A 20235-nucleotide genomic window follows, 5' to 3' on the forward strand; every position below is an offset into this window, starting at 1 on the left:
TAGAAGCTAGCGAGCTAACTCCCTGCTAACTTCTAACTCCATTAAATGTCATAAATTCTGTTTTCATGGATGCCTGGATGTTAAACTCAATTGTTACACCTGGTAGAGCAGAACGCTGATCATTTTATTAAAGATGAAAGACTTTAGACAGTTTTTCAACTCTCAGTAATGCCATAGTGATCGTTTGATATATGGACCTGCAGCAGAGTTTAGACCCAGACACGGCTAGTGACATCAGACTGAACAACCGGATAATCCTGTGTCTCTCTGTGCTGCGTGTGTAAATAGATGCACCTGTTTTGGCGGGAAAAAGTGCACAGGCTCTCTGATTGGTGGATTCAAATTCAGCAGCTCCCAGGCTGACTGAGCTAGAAACTTACTTCTCTCTCCCTGTGTGTGTGTGTGTGTGTGTGTGTGTGTGTGTGTGTGTGTGTGTGTGTGTGTGTGTGTGTGTGACAGAGAGAGAGAGAGAGAGAGAGAGAGAGAGAGAGAGAGAGAGAGAGAGAGAGAAGGCCTTTTAATGGGATGATCTCATTCTAAGATTCAAATTCAATATATTTAGACTGGTTGACTGAATTGGATCTTGTGTGTGTGTCTCTCTGTGCATGTGTGTTTCCTTATGTGTACATATTTCTGATTGTGTGGCTGTTATATATTTTTTTTGCTGATTTTTTTCATTTTACAAGTATATTTGAGGGACCCTCAGCATGTTCAGCATTTCTTCAGCTGTCCATTTTGCTTTTCCAATTTTTCTGTTTAACTTATTACTATTGTGCTAAATCATACTATTTCTGCTATTTTATAAGATTTGTGCTTAATATACTATTTCTGCTTTTAATAGGATTTGTGCTTAATATACTATTTCTGCTTTTTATAGGATTTGTGCTTAATATAGTATTTCTGCTAAATGTAGTATTTATGCTTAATCATACTATTTCTATATATTTCTGCCAGGCAGCCAATCCTCTGTGCGGACTCAGACACATATCACATATCAGGGCCTGCACGGCTTCCCAGCCAGCCAATCATGTCTGAGGTCTTCCGTTTCCTCTCTCGTCATATCTCAGCGACGGTTGTACAAAGAGCAATGAAAATCGCAGTCAAAGTACACCAAAGTCCGCTGATTCACCCAGTACAAGAATTATGCCTCTAGTCCACCTAGTTTTTGAGTTACACAACGTTTTGTAACTCCAAAAAACGGCGTTTTTCGCCTCTCACCGGGATCTAATTCTGACTGCTCATCACCCTGTTTTTCAAAACGGCTCCTCTCTTTCCCAGTGGCGCAGTTGGTAATGACACGGGTCTGCAAGCCAAAGATCGTGGGTTCGATTCCACCTTGGTCAACATGTTTTTTTCCCTACAAATTAATACACTGTCACAGACCAGTAATTCATATTCATCATTTATTACAATTCTGCAAACTTTTATGATTTTACCAGCTTTTCTAATATGGACCTCACATTCTTAACACTCCATGGCACAAATACTCTTCCCTTTAGGCTCTGTGTATGTGTGTGTGTGTATCAATATTTCTCCCATTTTAAAGTATTACTCCTCCATAATTGTATTTCTGTTAAATCAAAGTACTTTTACTACATCTTAGTACTTCTGCTCAATCATAGTATTTCTGCTAAATCATTGTTATTATGCTATATTGTAGTATTTCTGCTCAATCATACTATTTCAACTATATTATATTTTTCTTTCTAAATATAGCATTTCTGCTATATAATTGTATTTCTGCTATGTTATAATATTTGTGCTAAACCAGAGTATTTGTGCTGTATCATAGTATTTCTGCCAAATTATAATATTTGTGCTAAAACATAGTCTTAATTTAAAATTACAATATTCATAGTTCATCACAGTGTCTCTGGTAAATCACAGTATTTCTGCTATGTTGTACTATTTTTCTAAATCATAGTGTTTCTGTAATGCTTAAGTATTTTTGTCTAAATATATTCTTTCTGTTATCTTATACTATTTCTCCTAAATTCTTGTATTTTTGAGAAGTTATGTTTCTGGTAAGTTACAATATTTCTGCTAAGTTCTGCTATGCTATTGTATTTCTGCCAAGTATTATGTTTCCTCTAAGATATTGCAGTTCTGCTAAGTTATTCCATTTTAGCAAAGTTCCTTTGCTTCTGCAAAGTTTTTACAATTTCTGCAACTTTTCAGCTTTTTCAGCTACTTTTTGCATACAGCTTCAGCTTTAAAGCATCCACACTGCATTTTCGCAGGAAATGCAAATTTTTCTAGTTTACATAATGCTTCAAAAAAACCTGCAAACATTTTCAATATGTTTGGACTGCTGTCAAAACACATGTCATTACCAGCATAACAGCAGGTTTTTCACCCCCATTTTCTACTTTGGCAGCCGCTGGAACTAGAAAATACAACTGTGGCGTTAGTAATTGCACACAGGTTGGGCTGAGATTGGAGAAATTTCCCCAAAGAGCAGCAACAAGAAGCACGGAGCAGTTCTGACTAAAACGGACCAAAATATAGTGACACGACATTCTTTTGACTCACATCCGCTCCTCTGCCTACTAGTAATCGACTCCAACAGTAATCAGAAGTCTCACTTTTTCAGAATGGCCCGTGGTTTGTGTTTGAAGCAGAGCTCCAGCAACAGAGGCACACAGTGATGAAGCAAAACAGAGGTAATAATCGTTACGCTGAACAATGGCGTAATGAAGCTCTGGAATGAGAACAGGGCTGAAAACCCACAGCCCTGTCGTCCATTGTTGAAGAAATGCATGAACACAGAGGGTGTTAAAACATTAGTTAGTGCTTCTTTCACAAAAGACACTTATTGTGCTGTGGAGAAAACCCTATTAGAGCGGAGAGATGAAGGAAACTATTTCAGCCTTTTATTCGTCTTCACAGCCTCTTTCATTACGAGAGTTGTGGTTTTATTCAGCGCTCGTTATCTCTGACTGCTGTGTGTAATGTCTTCCCTGTAAAAATTTTCTCACCTTTTCCCTTGATGGTATCTGGAGCTGCAAGTGTACAGCTCATTATGCGAGCCCGGGAAAAAAGTGCTGAAAGTTAAGAAAAAGAAAGAGTTTTTGCACATTTATACAATAAGACAAGTTAATGCATCGACTTAGCAAATTTGGCTACTATAATATGTTTTTTGTTGTAGGTAGTTGATTATTGCATCAACAGATCAGCAGAGGAAACTAAGCCAGCAGCCTTTTGCGTAATAAATTAATGGTGGAAACACTGAAGCCAGATGAGGTTGTTGTTCATGAGTGCTGCTTCCTGTCAGAGCCGTAATTACATTATCAAACACAGCAAGCACGAAGCAATTCGTTACAGCCATTCAGAAAAAGCTCTTAATTTGAAAGGATTAGGGATTCTTCTTTTTGACACTCCAGTTTTCTGCTGAATAATTTTAAGACTCGAACATTAATCAAGGCCGCACTGCTGGCAGCAATAATACAACACAAATACAAGAAGAATCAAATAATAGCACTCACGTGTAAACCTCAATTCATTACATTATTTCACTGGCTCCAATATCTTCATAAGCTTTCCCAAAATAATAAGCGTCTTTATGCTCAGTCAGTGTAAGCATCGCTCAGTCTAACAAGGATATAAAAAGGACGACAAGGACAAGGAAGTCGTCATCTGACTGCAAGTAGTTGTAGCCTCAGTCTCGGGCTGTTCAGTATAACGATATATATCGGATGACGATATGAAAAAATCTATCGTTTCATTTTACGCTATCGTTTGTTTCATGGTGTCGCAAAATAAACTGTTTACGGCAATATTTTTCATCGTTTTGATGGTCACTATAGTGAATATAACAGAAAGTTCTCTCTTTCTGTTATATTTAAAATAACCACACTACGGACGGATAAGCAACTGTTTTTACGCGTTGTCGTTAGCAACAACGACGGTAAACCCAGCGTGTGGCTCTGCTGTCCGCTTGTTTATTTTCCACCCAAGCCTTTCACAATAAAGCTGAAGATCCTGTTGAGATTTTTCAAAATAAACTGAAATGATGACAAACAGAATGACCAAAACAAAACAAATCGAGGACCTTATTTCTAAACGAGGGGCTCCCTCTGCAGCATGGACATGGTTTGGTTATGAAAAGTCTGACACGGACCTTTACTATGGAAATTATGCTGCAAACCGGTCCCCACCTCAGACTCAAACATGGCAAACCTCTTTTACCACCTACGCAAGAATCACGTGAAAGAGTATGGAAAGAGTTTATGGATGAGAAGCAAAAAAGAGCCGTCAGGTGCTCAAAGTAAACCTTAGACTCAAACATTAAAACTGGCTTTTCCCCGCAGCACGCCGTGTAATACTCACAAAGTAAATGGCGGCCGTTACAACTTATGTCTAAAAATGTATAGTTTCATGCATCGGTCAAAACACTCGACTCCAGGTACAGGACGCCCAGCTGGAAACACTTCACACAAGTCGAGTTGCCCGAAATTTACAGAATTTACAGAAAATGCTACATTTTTGTGATTTATATCGTTGTCGGGACGATAAATGTCTTATATCGGGATATGAGATTTTGGTCATATCGCACAGCCCTACCTCGGTCTTAAAACAACCATTTCAAAGTCATCAGGATCAGAAGTTCATTGCAAATGGTCCCAATAATTTTCCCAATAACAGTCACAGTCGCATAAGAGTTGGGATGTCTTAGAGTCAAGGGTAAAAACCCTCTCTGTGATGTACAATATTAATGATCTAAAATGCTGTGAAAAAGTGTTTGCCCCCTTTCCTGAATTTTTAGTTTTCAGCATATTTGTCACACTAAGATGTTTCAGGTCATCAAACAAATTTTAGTGTTAGACAAAGATAACCCCTGTAAATACAAAATACAGGTTTTAAATCAGGAGGAAAAAGGAGAGAAAACACTATCCAAACCTGGCCCTGAGTGAAAAAGTAAAACCTAAAATTGATTGTGCCACCCTTGGCAGCGAGAACTACCATCAAGTGTTTGTGATAACTGGCAATGAATCTTTCACTTCGCCGTGGAGGAATTTTGGCCGATTCTTCTTTGTAGAGTTGTTGTGATTCAGCCTCGTTGTGGAGTTTTTGAGCATCATGCTAAAGCATCTTGATCTGATTTGAGTCTGGAGTTTGACTAGGCCACTGTTTGTTTTTCTAGCCATTAAGAGTACTGGACTCCAGATTATTGTCCTGCATAACCTGAGTGATCTTGAGCTTCAGGGCAAGAACTGATGACTGGACTTTCTCCTTCAGGATTTTCTGGTAGAGAGCAGAATTCATGGTTACATCATTTATAGCAAGTTATTTTTACATCGGATATAACGAGATGCAAACTTTCCAAAAAGTTCCAATTTCCTTCCATCAGTCTACAGAATATATTCCCAAAACACTTCGGGATCATCAAGATGTTTTTTGGCAAATGTGATATGAGGCTTTGTCTCCGTTTTGGTCAGCAGTGTTTTCTCCCTGGAACTCTGTCACAGATGATATTTCTGCCCAATCTCAAGAACTCTGACCTTAAGTGAGGCCTGCAGTTCTTTTGAATTTGTTCTGGTTTCTTCTGTGACCTCCTGGATGAGTCGCTGATGAGCTCTTCAGTAAGCCAGCCTCTCCTGCGAGGGTTCACCACTGTTCCAGGTTTTCTCCATTTGTGGACGAAGAGATTCCAGCGAACCACGGTGAGAGACAAAGCCTTAAAAATGGCTTTGTAACCCTTCCATGACTGATAGTGATTTTGTTTCTCAGCTGTTTCTTTAGATTGTGGCATGATGTATTGTTTTGAGATCTTTTACCCTACCTCTGTTTATTGATTATTGGATAACTTCTAAATAGTTTTAGACAATAATCTGGCCTGGGTGTGGCTAGTGAAAATTCTGTTAATGATTTAACAAGAAGAGCAATTACTTTTTCAGATAGGGCCAGGTAGGTTTCAGTAGCTGTTGTCCCTTAAAAATGAAAAGCAAAAAGAACTGCAGTTTGTATTTACTCAGGTAATTGTTGTCTAACATTAAAATCTGATGATCTGGAACAGTTAAGTGTGACAAATATACAGAAAACTAAGAAATCAGGAAGGGTGTAAGTACTTTTTCATGCTCCCAAGCTCAAATATTCAAGCAGCTTTGATGTGGCAGATTTTTGAGCTTCCTGACAAAACCCAACGAGAGATTTGTGCCTCCTCCTGGTCTTCAGATGGGATCTTGCTTTGTTAGGCAAACGTGTAAACCAGTCCACTATGGAACCACTTTCACGTACAAAATTACATTTTTTTAAATTAAAAACTAATCGAGGGCTTATTGTCATTTCCAACAATGCGTTGTGAAGATTTCCAGGTGGTTGGAGCATAAAGGATAAAAGCCATTATTCTGACCTCACACTGAAGGCCAGTCATTGGACCACGTATGATTTAAACCAGAGTAGCCATCAGCCATGTCTGTCCCCCCTCTCCAGCTAGATTTAGCTGAAAGAAAAATTACAGGATTATTGTTTTTATTTTATTTGTTCGCCTAAATCTTCTTTGTTTAACATCTTCATACATTTTAATGCTCGTCGGGTTGTTGGGCTGTCACATTAAGGTATGTAACTGTATAAATGGAGATTACCTGCAGTAACCACAATGTGTGAGGTGACTGCAGCTCCTGTACTGAGTAACGTGTTCGTTAGAACAGGAGAGCGAGGTATTTTCTGTACAGTTAACAGAAGCCATCGGTGAACAGCGGAGGTCATGTTGGCTAACGGCGGAGCGACCCGCTCTTTCACCGGGCGCCATCTCATTATCCCACCGACTAACGGGGCTGTCAGGCTTTGCATTCGTAATTAGAAAAACAGAAAATGAGATTGAAGTTTTTGTATTCACTCATATGATTAAGTGACTAATTGTTACCGCGATTAATCACAAAACGGTTTCCGCTGAACGCTGGAAAGAGTCGCTTAAATCCTCGCAGGCTTTTCAGCCGGCCCTCAAAATTAGTTTTTTTTTCTTCCTCTCATCTGCAAGTATTAAGTAAATGGTGGTGACTTTTGTTTGTCTCTAATGTATTCAAATGACTTGGTATTAACTGTGCATTCAAAACATCGGTTTGTGTTGCTTATTAGAATCCTTTTTCTGAGCTTCAGATTGATCGCACCCTCATGTTTTACATAATTGATCTGGCTTTTAGCAGATTTTTTAATTTAGCCGCCTGATCCAGAACTGCGGCTCAGCTTTTTCATCATCTAAATGAAATAAACAAAAGACTTTCCCCTGAACTTTGGTTACACGTTTAAGCAGTTAAGTGATTAACAAGTGCCTGTTTAGGCTCGGGTGAGAACACAGACAGGATATGGATTTCCTGTTTTTTGGAGGTTGGGGAAGATTTGGGGAATATGTGGAGAATAAATAAATACATTTTTATTTTTAGGTATAACAGATAACAAGGATAAGGATGGTTGGGACCATTTCTCTCTCAACTTCCATCACATATGACTAAATCTCAGAAAATGTTGCACGGCTGCGAGGGTGTTTTCATCAGATATGATGGACACCGTCGGTAATGTAAGTAAACGACCCAACCTGAAACCAAGTGATAAGACCACAAAAGAGAAGCACAGAAGCATCTCATGTTAAATAAGCACAGAAACGTGTGGTTTCATCAGGTCCCATCATCCTGAGGCCTTTGGTTTTGCTGTTCTGCTTTATAAAGATCATTCTCCTTGTTTGTCTCTCTGTCTTTTTGTCCCTACCTGATCCCCATTATCATGGTGCACTTTCCCTTCTTTGCTACATGCCTTCATTTTCCTTTAGCTTCCATCAGCTCCTTATTAAAGCTCACATTTTGTTGGCTCTACTTTTCAGTTTTGGGGTGTCTTTATTCCATTCCTCTTTAGAATTTTAACAAAAGTAGAAGAAAAGAAAAAGATTTTCAGGGTCCTCTCCTTTGGTCTTATTATTATTCTCTGTTGCAGGTTTGATTTCTAAAGACCCATCGCTCTGAGTATATCACTCTGTAATTTGATTCACAATGTTTGCAACTCATGACTTAAAAAACTGATTTTCTTTGACTTTTTCTTTTCTTTTACCAGCAGGAGAAAACAATACAATTACTTTAGTGATTGTATTGATATTTTCTTGCTGGTAGAAGAACAGCCAGAAGGCATAAACATCATTTTAATCCAGTCTTCTCCACATCGAACATCCAAAATGTCTTGTTTTGTCCACGGCCTCTAAAATAACTTGTTGTTAATATATCTATGTACATTTATGCCAGATGTTGTGCTTTTTTGAAGCTTGTCTGTGTTTAAATCTTTTGTTGGAAAAGCAATCATATTACTATGTTTAGTACCGAGGAGATGGTGGTGTTGGGCTGCCACAAACGATTATTTTGATAGTCGACTAATCAGATCATCATCCACTGAACGTAAAACGTACAGCTTATTGCACCAGCAGCATCTGCTCTTATATAACTATCATTAGCTTACAGCTTTAAGTGTTTAAGGTCTGTGCTAACTAAAAATAAAGACAAGATGATAGTTTATTAAATTTTAATGAAATTTGCAGATTGTTTCAGTGAAGTTTAATAAACTCCTTGCTATCTAAAATATAACAGGACACCGGAGTAAATTCTCGAGCATCTCGCACTTCTGATAATCAGCTGTCTGCTTGACGTTTATTCCGCTGTGTAAAAACTATAACTTTAATCTCAGACAAACCGATTTACTCAGGAACAAATAAAATACTGAAAAAAAGGCAAACAATAACATTTTTAAGTTATCTAAGTGACTCATATGTCATGTTTAACCTGAGTAGCGATAGACGGCGGTGGGTTTGAAAACGATCTGCCGGAAGTCTGGTGTTCTCACGGCTCTAGTGACCTAGCCCCCGGCTAGCTATCGAGCTGGTGGGTAACAGACGTCTCCGAAAACGTCGGAGCGCTTTTGAAAATATGTGGTGTCTTGATAAACTGAGCAGATATTTGAGGTTTACACAGCTACATTCTCGCCTGAAAATATGTTAAAAGTTTTTTTGTGACCCAGAAAGAATAATAAGAGTAATATTAAAACTAACTAGCTGCCGCCATTGTTGGAAACTGAGCTGGGCTGCACTATGAATTCTGGGACACAGCTTCTTCTTCTTCGGGGTTTAACAGCAGCTGGCATCCTTGTACATGCAGTGCTGCCATCTTCTGTTTCAGTCCGTTATTACACTCTTAAATCCTGCTACTTATTCCTGCGTCTTTCGGGATCTTACAAAGCTTCAAACGACGCGTCGACTATTAAATCAGTCGTCAACGATTTTGATAGTCGACTAATCGTGGCAGCCCTACAGTGGTGTCAGACGACGTATATTTTCATTCACTTCTTTTTGACGATTTAGTTCCTTCTGTGAAGTTTAGATAACTTGAGGTTAGACTGAAGAAGACGAGTTTCAACCCGTGGTCTTCATTGTCAAAATCAGACAATTTGTATGTCGAGCCAACCCCCTGAAGCTGAGCTTCAAATCTCCTTAACAGCATGCAAAAGTATCACGCTATTTCAGCCTTGACTTCAGAACGAGGGCAATAATTAGGCATGGCCGTAAGGGGTCACTTGTCAGGCAAACATCAGCGTAGGTTGTTTTAATCGTGTGAAGAAGCAGCGCTGCTGTTTTTCTGCTGAAGAGTGCCTTGTTTGTTTAAAAAAAATAAGCCTGTGTGTAGATTTGGAGAACTGGGCTATGCAGTTTGGTGAAGCTGTGTTCAAGTCTCTGTATTTTAACCCTTTAAAACCGGTCAGAGCAGGCACGCTCCGTTTTGCGTAACTATTTTTAAATCCCGGTAGCACTGCAACCACGTGAGCTAGCGCAATAATTGTTTTTGCATATGAAACCGGAGGAGTTGTACTTACATCTTATGGCATCAGCTTGTCCTCGGTCACAGTTTCCTTCCACATAAAGCTTTGCAAAAACTGCATAAAAAGCACTTGCAGCAAAAAAACCCATAATATTCCAGAAACAGGCTTTGCCGATCCGATCAGCTGTTTGTAACACTTCCTACGTCCATCAGCACAAACTATCGCATGTCCGTTATGTCCTGCCCGAAACTGGAAGTGACGTCATTGTCGCGGAAATGTAGTTTTTTACCACCAAGGCCTCATGAGCCTATACTGGTGTTTTTAAAAGTTATGTTTGACTTTATGACTTTCTGTGTCATTTCTGGGATGCTTAGGACTCATATTGCACTGCTGGAAATCGTTTATTTTGATGCATATGCTGTTTTTTTTGCAAATTTGCACTATAATATTTATTTTCGTTTTTCCTGCAGTGTATAGAAATTGGTGTATTTCAAAAATAAAACTATGAAGACACTCAAAATAAATTTCCTGTGGTGGGAAACTAGTTTGTGCAACTTTTTTGTATTTACAGTTTTGAGGGATAAACCTCTTAAATTTCTCTAACTAGAAATATATGTTAAAAAACAAAAACGATTTTCAATTTTTTTGTAGTTTATTGCAATTTTTTGCAATTTATGTAATTACTATGCACTTAATGCATGCATATTATTAACATTTAGGCTGTAATGGTTGTATTGATGTATAGCAACTTGAAATGCTCCCAAAAATGGCTCCACAGCATGTAAAAATATAATATAAGCTCTGGCGGACTTGGTTCTATGGTAGGTCTTAAAGGGTTAAAATACATCAAAATGGTTTACTGATATCAGATCTCATACACTGGATGTTTGAGCTGGTATATGCACAAAGTACAGTAAAATTATGTCGGGCCAAAGAAGATCTTCTCTGCACATGAAACAGATGAAGTGTTTAATCTGCAAACAGCCACAATGGCATGAATGATTAAAAAACACATTAATAACTCATCCAAATGATTTGTTTAGTAGCCTGAATGAATTATACGAGTGCAAGCATCCACTGGTGCTAGAGCACACAGTGGCACTCCGAACTAGGGTTTCTGATTTGTGACAGTTACTGATCTGAGGTGCTCTGCCTTCATTTTTCTGTCTTCAGTTGGAGTACACAGCACGACTGGACTTCCTGTGGCGTGTCCAGGCCAAGGAGGAGATCAACGAGATGAAGGAGCTGCGAGAACACAACGAGAACATGCTGAGGAACATCCTACCCAGCCACGTGGCCCGACACTTCCTAGAGAAGGACCGGGACAACGAGGTCTGTGCAAAAACCCGCTCACACCAAAAGTGGTTATACGAGTGGTTATGTTGGTTTTTAGCAAAAAAGCGGTTGAGTCGATCTGGATCTGGAGGTGGGGAAAAGTTCTTTGAGTCATTTCGTCACAAATACACATCAAATTGAAATATGAAAAATTGAGAGGCCTCCAGTAAACCAAAACCTTTGTGATATCAGCAACTGCTAAATAACGGTAATCAAATTTTCATTGGCTAGCTGGTTGGTGTCTGGGAATATGCTAGCAACAAATCGCCAGAGGGATCCGCACCCAGTCTCTGGGCCTGTGTGACTGTGGCTTCCTGTAATTGGGTGCTCTGGTCACAGATCTAAGCTCTTGACGGGCACTTTGTTTTTGCAGTCATACTGGTCATGAGACAGAATGCAGGTTTCAGACACGACGTCTGTGTTTTATATACACTATGTTTTTTTCCTGTTCCTCTTTCTCAGTATTGTATTAACAACATATTTGGGGGGTTCAAACTAAAAGTGGTCTCACTTAAAATGAGTTATAATTTCTTAATATAACTGCACCGTTACAGTTATTAGGATGCAGTGGGTCAAGGCTGAATCTGATTGTAGGGTGGATGCTTGCAGCAGACGTTTTGGGTCATTGTACTGTTGTCAAATTTTATTCTTCTCTTGATTCAGAGTAAAGTACCATTTCCAGATCTCAGTTCTCTCAGCTAGCATTTGTGAATCACAGCCTGTTATTACCTTCAGGAATGATGAAGTAGACACAGGTTGTTTTTTAGGCCACTGACAACTCGAAAGATTAATGTTTTCAGTAACCTGTCAGCAAACGATAGGTCACATCTGAACATTGGACTGACTCAATATTTAGTGGTTTTATAAAGCAGCGTCTCCTTTGCACGCTTCGCCTCATTTTTTTCACCACAGACCTGCTGAAAAATGAGTCCCCTGTGTTCATTACAGTTCGTTCGCCGAGTCTCGGTCTTGCTGCCTGCAGAGAAAAGAAAAGGCAGTGTAATTGCTTTTCAAAGACTTTACAAAGTGAGAATTGGTGGGGCGGTTCATTCAGCCGGAAATCTTTAGAGACCTTTTTTTTTTCCAACCCATGCATTCGATTTGATTTTAATAACATGTTGTCTGTCTGTCAGCACACATTGATTTGTGTCTCTGGCACAGCGGTGACTCAGCTGCCCCAACTCTGCAGAGAATTAAACTTTTCACAGTCACTTTTTGTTCACCTTATCGCTGCCGCTCTTCTTCTGGTGCTTTTAATTGTCCCCAAGGGGAGATAAAACGAGAGCACAAATTTACACTCAGACTTACCACTAAATACTCGTTAGTAACAAACTAATAGAATTTAACTCAAGATTTGTATCACACAGCAGGTCGTATGATTAGAAAGATAATGCCAGTAAAAATGCTTTCAGTGACTTTCAGTGCAGGTGAAGCTTCCAGGCAGCTGCAGCAGCTGCTGTCTGCATGCCTGTCAAAGAGGCCACGCTGCTTACTTTAAACTTTCACAAAATCCAAACAGGTGAGTTAAAGATCACTGCATCATCACAAAGGAGAAATTTAGCTGTAGAGGCTGTAAACCTGTAATTTGATCATGAATTGGTTCTCGCACAAACACAAACTTATTTATTAGGAAATTAGTGATACATAAGTGACAGTCTAATAAAACAACAGAATTTCAGTCACTGAAACAAAAGCACAAACCTGCCACATGGTCTGTAGCAAAAAACAACTCAACATTAGTTATGAAAAATCCTCCAAAAAGCACCAACAGCACAAACACAGCGGTGAGATCCAGTTTAATGAGCCAAGGTGAAGCCAGGCCAAGACAGTGAGCGGGTACAGCTGCACACATCTGGACAGCTGTCAGTCAAAGCAGCCCTGCCCCCAAGTCCACTATCCAGTTGGATGAGTTATAAATAATAAACCATCATCACAGTTATTATATGACACTTTTTAAAAAATATATTTATACAAAGAATCAAATACACACAATGAAAGAAAATCAATGGGTGGAGAGATGTTATATAAAGGATTAATAGCAAAAATCACCTTGATAAGCAGACATCAAGCATAAAGTTGCAGGAAGAAATTCTCCAGATTATGACCCATCTTGCAAGTCCAGGAGAGTAGGGCTGGGTATCGTCACTGATTTCTAGAATCGATTCAATTCCGATTCACAAGGTCCCGAATCGATTCGATTTAATTCGATTCGATTCGATTTAAATCTGGGAAATTTTGACAGTCAGAGATATAATTCAGATCAGGACATTTACATATTTTTGTATCTATAAAAAGGAAGCTGACACTCTCAAGACTTTATCCAAGGTGTGAGCATCACAGCAGATGCCTTTGTGTCAAAGTAGCTGAAGATAAAACACAGAAAAACATGTAGGTGATTTTCCTGGCCTGGGATTTTATAAAAATATTCTGCAGTACATCAAAAACGAAAGAAAACCATTAATTAATGAACATTACCTCTGACGTTACAGCGGTTTTATTAGAGACATGGCTAAGCATTTTGCATTTTGAATAATTTTAAAAAGTTTCAATTTGTTCAGTATTGAACAGCAGAAATGAGGTTTTCTTTTCGGAAGAATGTAAAAGGGGAAAAAACAGCGGCCGACAGCGCTGTAAGCAACAGTAGACTTGTGTAACAAGCAAGCGAATAATGAAGAAAGCGAAACTGTTCGAGAGAGAGGGGGGGGGGAGAGAGAGAGAGAGGGAGAGAGAGAGAGGGAGAGAGAGAGAGCTGCGCATCGCAATGGAAGCAAAACAGTAAAAGAATTCATGACGCTGTTTATGTGAAGCGTTTGGATCTTCTTTTGCTGCTGATTCGGTCAATATTGTTTGGAGAGAGATCAAACTAACAGCTTTAGAATCAGCGCATAAAGGGCGTGAACACAAAGCGCGGACCCGGATCAGCGAGCTGTCGGCTTTCAGCCCCGACTGTGAGAAAGGCGACATCTAACTGATTCTGATCCGCTGTGTGATTAAGTCTATGTGCAGAATCCCTGTACCTGCTCTCATTTACTGTTTGGAGGTTCTTGAAATTTTGTGAGATGTCACCAGAGATTCTGGCATTTCGGACAAAATAAATTTATATTAAAAAATCGATTTAGGATTTTAATGAATCGATTTTACGTTATCCAAGCCAGAATCGATTTTAATCGATGAATCGATTATAAAAACCCACCCCTACAGGAGAGGTTTCCAGATGCCCTGAGAACTGCTCAGAGACTTCCCTTTGCAGCAACGAATCTTTTTGGAACAAGGAGGTGATGGGGATTTCCATTCTTGTAAGATTTGTCTCTTTGCAGCAATCGTCCCTATCCCCGTGTTTCCTTTGGTGAGATGGAAGTGGCCTATCAGAGGAGCCAAAGGTGGCTAGGGTGCAGTCTAGTTGGCCCAGGCCTCCCTCAGACGGTTGGCATTAACCGGAATAACAAAAACTTTGGCGAACTGGGAAATCAGAGGTTTAGAGGTTGGTTGACCAAAAAAGATAACAGAGAATATGATTTTTAGGTTTAGCGTTAACATCGGGGATAGACCCACGCATAAATGTATAATTTGTAGATACTGAAAAAGTTTGAGCTGAAACAGCGCAATCCCCTCCTTTTCCCTTTGACACTTTTTAACTTGAACACTATCCCTTATGATAAAGCCACCGTGTTGATATATCGATCAGAGATTATTACGTTAAGGTTATCTGTGTTTTTGCTTAAAGTGCAGGAAGAGGTGACAACAAAACAGCTTCTTGATGCTGTTTTTCTTCCAGTCGTCCATTCTTCGTCGCTCTCCTTCACCAGCTCAGTAATACCTGATGCCACTGGTCTGCAAACACACCCGTTATCACTAGTCCTTTCAAATTGCTGTATTGTCCTCTCTTGCCTCCTTGATGATCAAATCTCCAATGTTCCTTTGCCTTCCAAACAAAGGTCGAGCAACCTATGAATTATGAATGTCAGGAGAGGAGAGCCGATATCATTCTGCTTCTAATTAAAAAGGACACGATTAAAAATGCATCCATTAGAATAGTTTGACTTCTAATCACTTGTTGCATTATTAATCAGGATGTTTGTTGTTCTGTGATTTAGATACCAGAGCACTGGGTTATTAATAGGCTCCCACACCCCTGAGGAGGTTTTGATGATCTTTGGAATCAATTAAAACTCAGCATCATTTATTCCACCAGGTAGCTTCGTTTTTTTGAAGGTTTTATTCCTGAGTGTGTCAGTCGCTTACTAAATGGCACTTCAGCAGAATTTAATCTGTTAAATTTCAGTAACAGCTTCAGTCAAGTTTTTATTTTGACGCCACATTTTTAGTTTCTTATTCTCGTCAATTCATGGATCATTTCTGAATTCTTCTTCGTCTTCTAGTAAAGCTTTTATTTTGAAACATTTAGAGGAAAATCGTATAGAATCAAAAAGGATCCCAAAGTAAAGTTGAAGTGAATGATTGAAATGCAACAAAGTGTTTGAAAGCAGAGTGGCTGGAAACACACTGAGAGCTGTCATGCAAATTATGGCGTGTTTCTGAACGTCTTCGAGGCGTTTCGAGTACAACTGTCAGCGTTGGAACATTAAACTCACGCCAAATTTCATAATGACCCAAGTGGAAAATGGAGTGGAAAGTGAGGAAGTGGAAGTGGAAAAATGAATAAATGTGACTTCAAGGAAAGACAGAAAAACATATCTGTAGAAACAAAGGTTTGCTGCTTCAACGACACTTGTTTGTTACAGACACTTGTGCATCAAGCTAAGTGATTGGTTGATCCAAATATTTTTGGCAAAGGAAAAAGAGGAGAAGAAAATGATGGTCTTAAATAACATCTTTGCCCCTGTTTTTAGACTAAAAGTTCCTGACACCTCCCCCATGTTTTAATGTCATCATGGCAGCAGACATGCTGCATCAGTGCCGGGGCAGCCAGCACTCGTCCTAAAGCATGTGGCTAACCGCGCGCTGCCCTCCGAGTTCTTAGTGCTTGGAATTCTTTTGCCTGGAGGCCTTTCTGAGGTAATCTCAGAAACTACTGCATCTGACTTCAGTGACTCATAAAAGACAGTTTCGGATCAACATCAGATCTATAGCTCGAGCAGAACTTGGCTCCTGGAATTATGATTCTAAGCTGTAGCTGATCATCACGATGAGATAATCAAACAACAAACTGTAGATAGACGGAACATCTCTCTGCTTTAAATCAATGTTAGCATTTTTATTTGGGGGTTTTTGTCTGTACTTTGGAGGCATAAGTCGCCATATTTGTATGAGAGAGTGATGGTGCAATGCTAAATGCATACACGAACCCAGCAGCAAGTCATTTGATATGTTATTATTTTATTATTTTTATTTTTAGCACAATTCAAAGTAAATGATGACTGCAGCATCAGGAAAGGGACAAATCAAAATGCATAACACTGATGGTCACCGCTAAAGCCAGACATGAATATGTTGGGCTCAACGTGAGTGTCCACCGAGATTACAACGTCAAGTAAAGTTTAGAGGTAAACAGCACTGAGAGCACAGTGAGGATAAGTGAAAGATATCAACTTGTAAATTTACATGATTGAATGATTTACTGAGGCAGTGCTCTCCATCGAAGACAGAAATGATGCAAACATTGCCCCCCAGTTATATGAAATTCCACACACCTCGAAGCAGAAAACGTGGTTAACAAACAACACTGATAACCATTTATGTGATCGCCACCATCTCCGCCTGGGGTTTTAGGGATTGTTAAAAAAGCTAAAGAAAGCCCGGCTCTGTCGAACTGGCTCCACAGTACACCCCACTGAAATGTACATGTTGTGCTGAAATAATTAAATTTCATTTCTTCAGGGTTTGACATAACTTGGCTAAATATAGGTTATTCTAATCCAAAACATTATGATGTTTGTGCATCACCCAAACCTCTGTAAACGCCCGGAGATGCACAGTATAAAATATGATGTCAGAGTTGCTGTCACAGCCCGTAAGCATCATCCTCAGCAGTGTAGCCCTGTAGTCTGTGTTTGTGTTTTACATTCTTAACCCTTATCAAGATTTTTATTTCTTTATTTAATCTAATTAAAAATTTGCTCAATGGGATGAGAAAGGTCTTTTTTTTCTTCAGATCACAGATGCATGATCCAATTTAAGTACTAAAGTGAACTGAATACTTAATTGGAGGTGATGGAGTGTTGATGGTGGAGCATTACTGCCTTTAGTCACCCATCTTTCTATTTAGTATTAGAAAACTCCTCCTGAAGTATGTTAGGGAGGCTTAGTTTGCAGGAAAAAGTAAAGCCCAAACAAACCTCGGAGCTCTGGCTGCCCTGAAAAGGCACCGGGAATAACCGAGCAATTAAATTAGTTCGACTTTTACTGAGTTCCACTTTGAAGGCGCTGACATTTGACTGAGCTCATTAAGCTTGTATGATTTCACAATAAAGTCAAAGGCTTATTTTTATAAGTGTGTAATTACATTAAAATGATAACAGACAGAGAGAGTCACCCAGCTTCTCCTGAATTATTACCTCCAAATGTTGAACTCTGGACAGACGTTATGTTTTCTAGCTCATCATTAAAATGCCTCCATAATGGCACAAAGAGCAACTGCGTGTGAGGACATGCTACTGCATGTCAGCACGCCTCCCGCCCGGTCACGTATCAACAGTGCCCCCTAGTGATGAGCACTGTGTAATGCACAAAACTGTAAGGTAATGATTGCTGCTGTGCGGGCTTTTCGGTGCTTTGTTTTAAAGCTCCAAAAAGTGTTTTACCTCCAAACTTCCTGTCAGGGATATGATTGACTACAGCTGACAGCTGCTCTGTGGAAACATAGAAAGGCTTTATTTGAGAGCACTCACCAACACAGAGACTATTGGAAAAATCCAAGGAGCTCAGTGCAGGTCTGAGAAAGTGTCATAATCCAACATCATCCATTCAAACAACGGCACAGGTTTTATATGACGTGTATCCTCTTAGTTTATTTTGATGGTCCAAGACAATCCAGGAAGAACTGAGGCCTCCAGAACATCACCATCTACCGTCAAGTGAGTCACATCACCATGAAGTGAGAGAAGCCCCTGATACTATTAACTGCAATTATTCAGCTCCACAAACTGCACCAATCAAGCTGGTTCAAATCAGCTGATGAGTCGTTATCTTCATTGGCAAATATTGCACATGTCACACTATTTAAACTACACGTTGCTTTTGCCTCTGCAAGCCACTTTGCAACCAACCTCCCCTCAGTCCCTTTCTGTGACTCCCTCTCTCCTGATATTTTTGCCTCTCAGCTTGAACTTTAACTAAAGTGTTCTTGAGAGGGCTAAAAAGCGGACGATAACCTGGAGCACAGTCTGTTCTATTACAGTTCTCTGTTAGTGTCTTCCCTTAGATATTACAAGTGGAGTGCCCAACACCAAAGTTTAATTTCTGTTTTCATTTACTGGAAGAAATTCAGAGGGGATGAAAGTGGGGCAGTGTCACATTTGTCTTGTGTAAAGTTTCACTCAATTCTCTGGAGAGTAAAGCAATGATCGACCTGCTGCTATAATGTCATCTGTCAGCCAGACGATTGTTTGAATGCGTGGCCAAATTCACCAATGCTTGGTTCTGCAGTATCCATAGAGACACAAAACAAGTGACTGAATGAAGTTATCTTGTTTGTGATTCAAGAAAACGTGACACCGTGAGCTCACTCGTGACGTGTTTACCCACAGGAGCTGTACTCGCAGTCCTACGATGCCGTGGGCGTGATGTTTGCCTCCATCCCAGGCTTTGCTGACTTCTACTCCCAGACCGAGATGAACAACCAAGGAGTCGAGTGCCTGAGGCTCCTCAATGAAATCATCGCTGACTTTGATGAGGTGAGACTGCAGATTTTCAAGTGTGCCCACTTCTGCTTCAGACAAACATTTTAAACATGCAGAGGACCGTCTCTGATGTCAGCATCTTCTGTTTTTCATGAAAAGCAGATCACTTCACAGCGGGTTAATCCGAAGCCAGAAACAACGAGCACACTCACATACGTGCACAGGTTATCAACAAGCACTGATTTCAGACAGAAACGCACCCGCACAGGAAATAAACACCACAGACACAAAAGCTTGTGGGTTCCACTGATATGAACCCAGATATTAGCTCTCATCCTGTATTGATTTAGCTTTCATGATACAGGGAGGATTTTTAAGCTTCCGTGGCAGCTGCTCCAGACTTTCTACACGAGTTCAAAACAGACTGAAGTACAGAATTACTGCGACTGATCCACCAAAGCAGAACTGTAGAAACAGTTACCTTGTTGCATCAGCAAGAAGGAACCTTCAAATGAGAAGAAACCAGTTGATAAAAGAGCTGCTCAATAAGTCTCCATGCGTCAGATTCAGTGTGAGTTAGGATGCTTGCAGAAGTTTCACAAAACTTTGCACTTTTTGGTTCCCTGTGGACAGAGTTGAAGTCTACAGGAACTCGTGGTCCTGATCAAGCCTCTGAACCGAAGTCTCTGACAGAAAATGTCAAAGTCTCCTAATAAGCGCAGAGACAGGCAGACACCAGCTGCGCTCTCTGCTGCCTCGGGCCACAATCCTCACTCACTTTCCCTCAAAACAAGAACAGACCTTGCAGTATGAGCCCACGGCAGAGGGGCTCTCACTGCAGATGACAAGATCAGAATAAATGGCTTCGTTTTAGGGGACAATTAGCAAAGAAGTGAGTAAGATTTATGCATCAGTCTGATTGTTTTCCACAGCAGACAATGATACAACGATGAGTTGTGGTTTAAAAGTAACAGATTCCTGTAAAAACGATGATAGTTTTATATCAGCTGACTGCAAAGAGAATCTCTTTGTTTGCTGTCATGTCGGAAAACTGAACAATAAGCAACTCCACATTTTTGTTATGGTACTTTGCCGCTGTTTCCATCCACAGGAACTTGTGTGTTCCCACCATCAGAATGTTAATCAGCTTAATCTTTAGACTGTTTTCATTTTCCCTGGTTTAGATACTTCTGTGAACACTGGTTGGTTAAACTCTGATTAGACAACCACAACAAGGAACCTATCAGAAAAGAAATAAAAGTCAGATTTGGATTGATGTAAGCTTTTTTTTTGCTTATTACGTCATATATCC

General features: G+C 39.8%; 1 protein-coding gene across 1 annotated transcript in view; it reads left to right on the forward strand.

The window, feature by feature from the left end:
* The window catches only part of adcy8 (adenylate cyclase 8 (brain)), a 142227-nt gene that overhangs the window by 118362 nt on the left and 3630 nt on the right, over positions 1-20235 (forward strand). Inside the window, exons 14-15 of the mRNA XM_085388505.1 lie at positions 10963-11121; positions 18831-18977. Coding sequence (XP_085244631.1) covers positions 10963-11121; positions 18831-18977 — 306 coding nt within the window. The remainder of the gene's footprint in view (positions 1-10962; positions 11122-18830; positions 18978-20235) is intronic.

Source organism: Rhamphochromis longiceps, linkage group LG18 (assembly GCF_057381845.1).
Source record: "Rhamphochromis longiceps isolate RC_006_pf linkage group LG18, R_longiceps_female_GT1.1, whole genome shotgun sequence".
NCBI lineage: Eukaryota > Metazoa > Chordata > Actinopteri > Cichliformes > Cichlidae > Rhamphochromis > Rhamphochromis longiceps.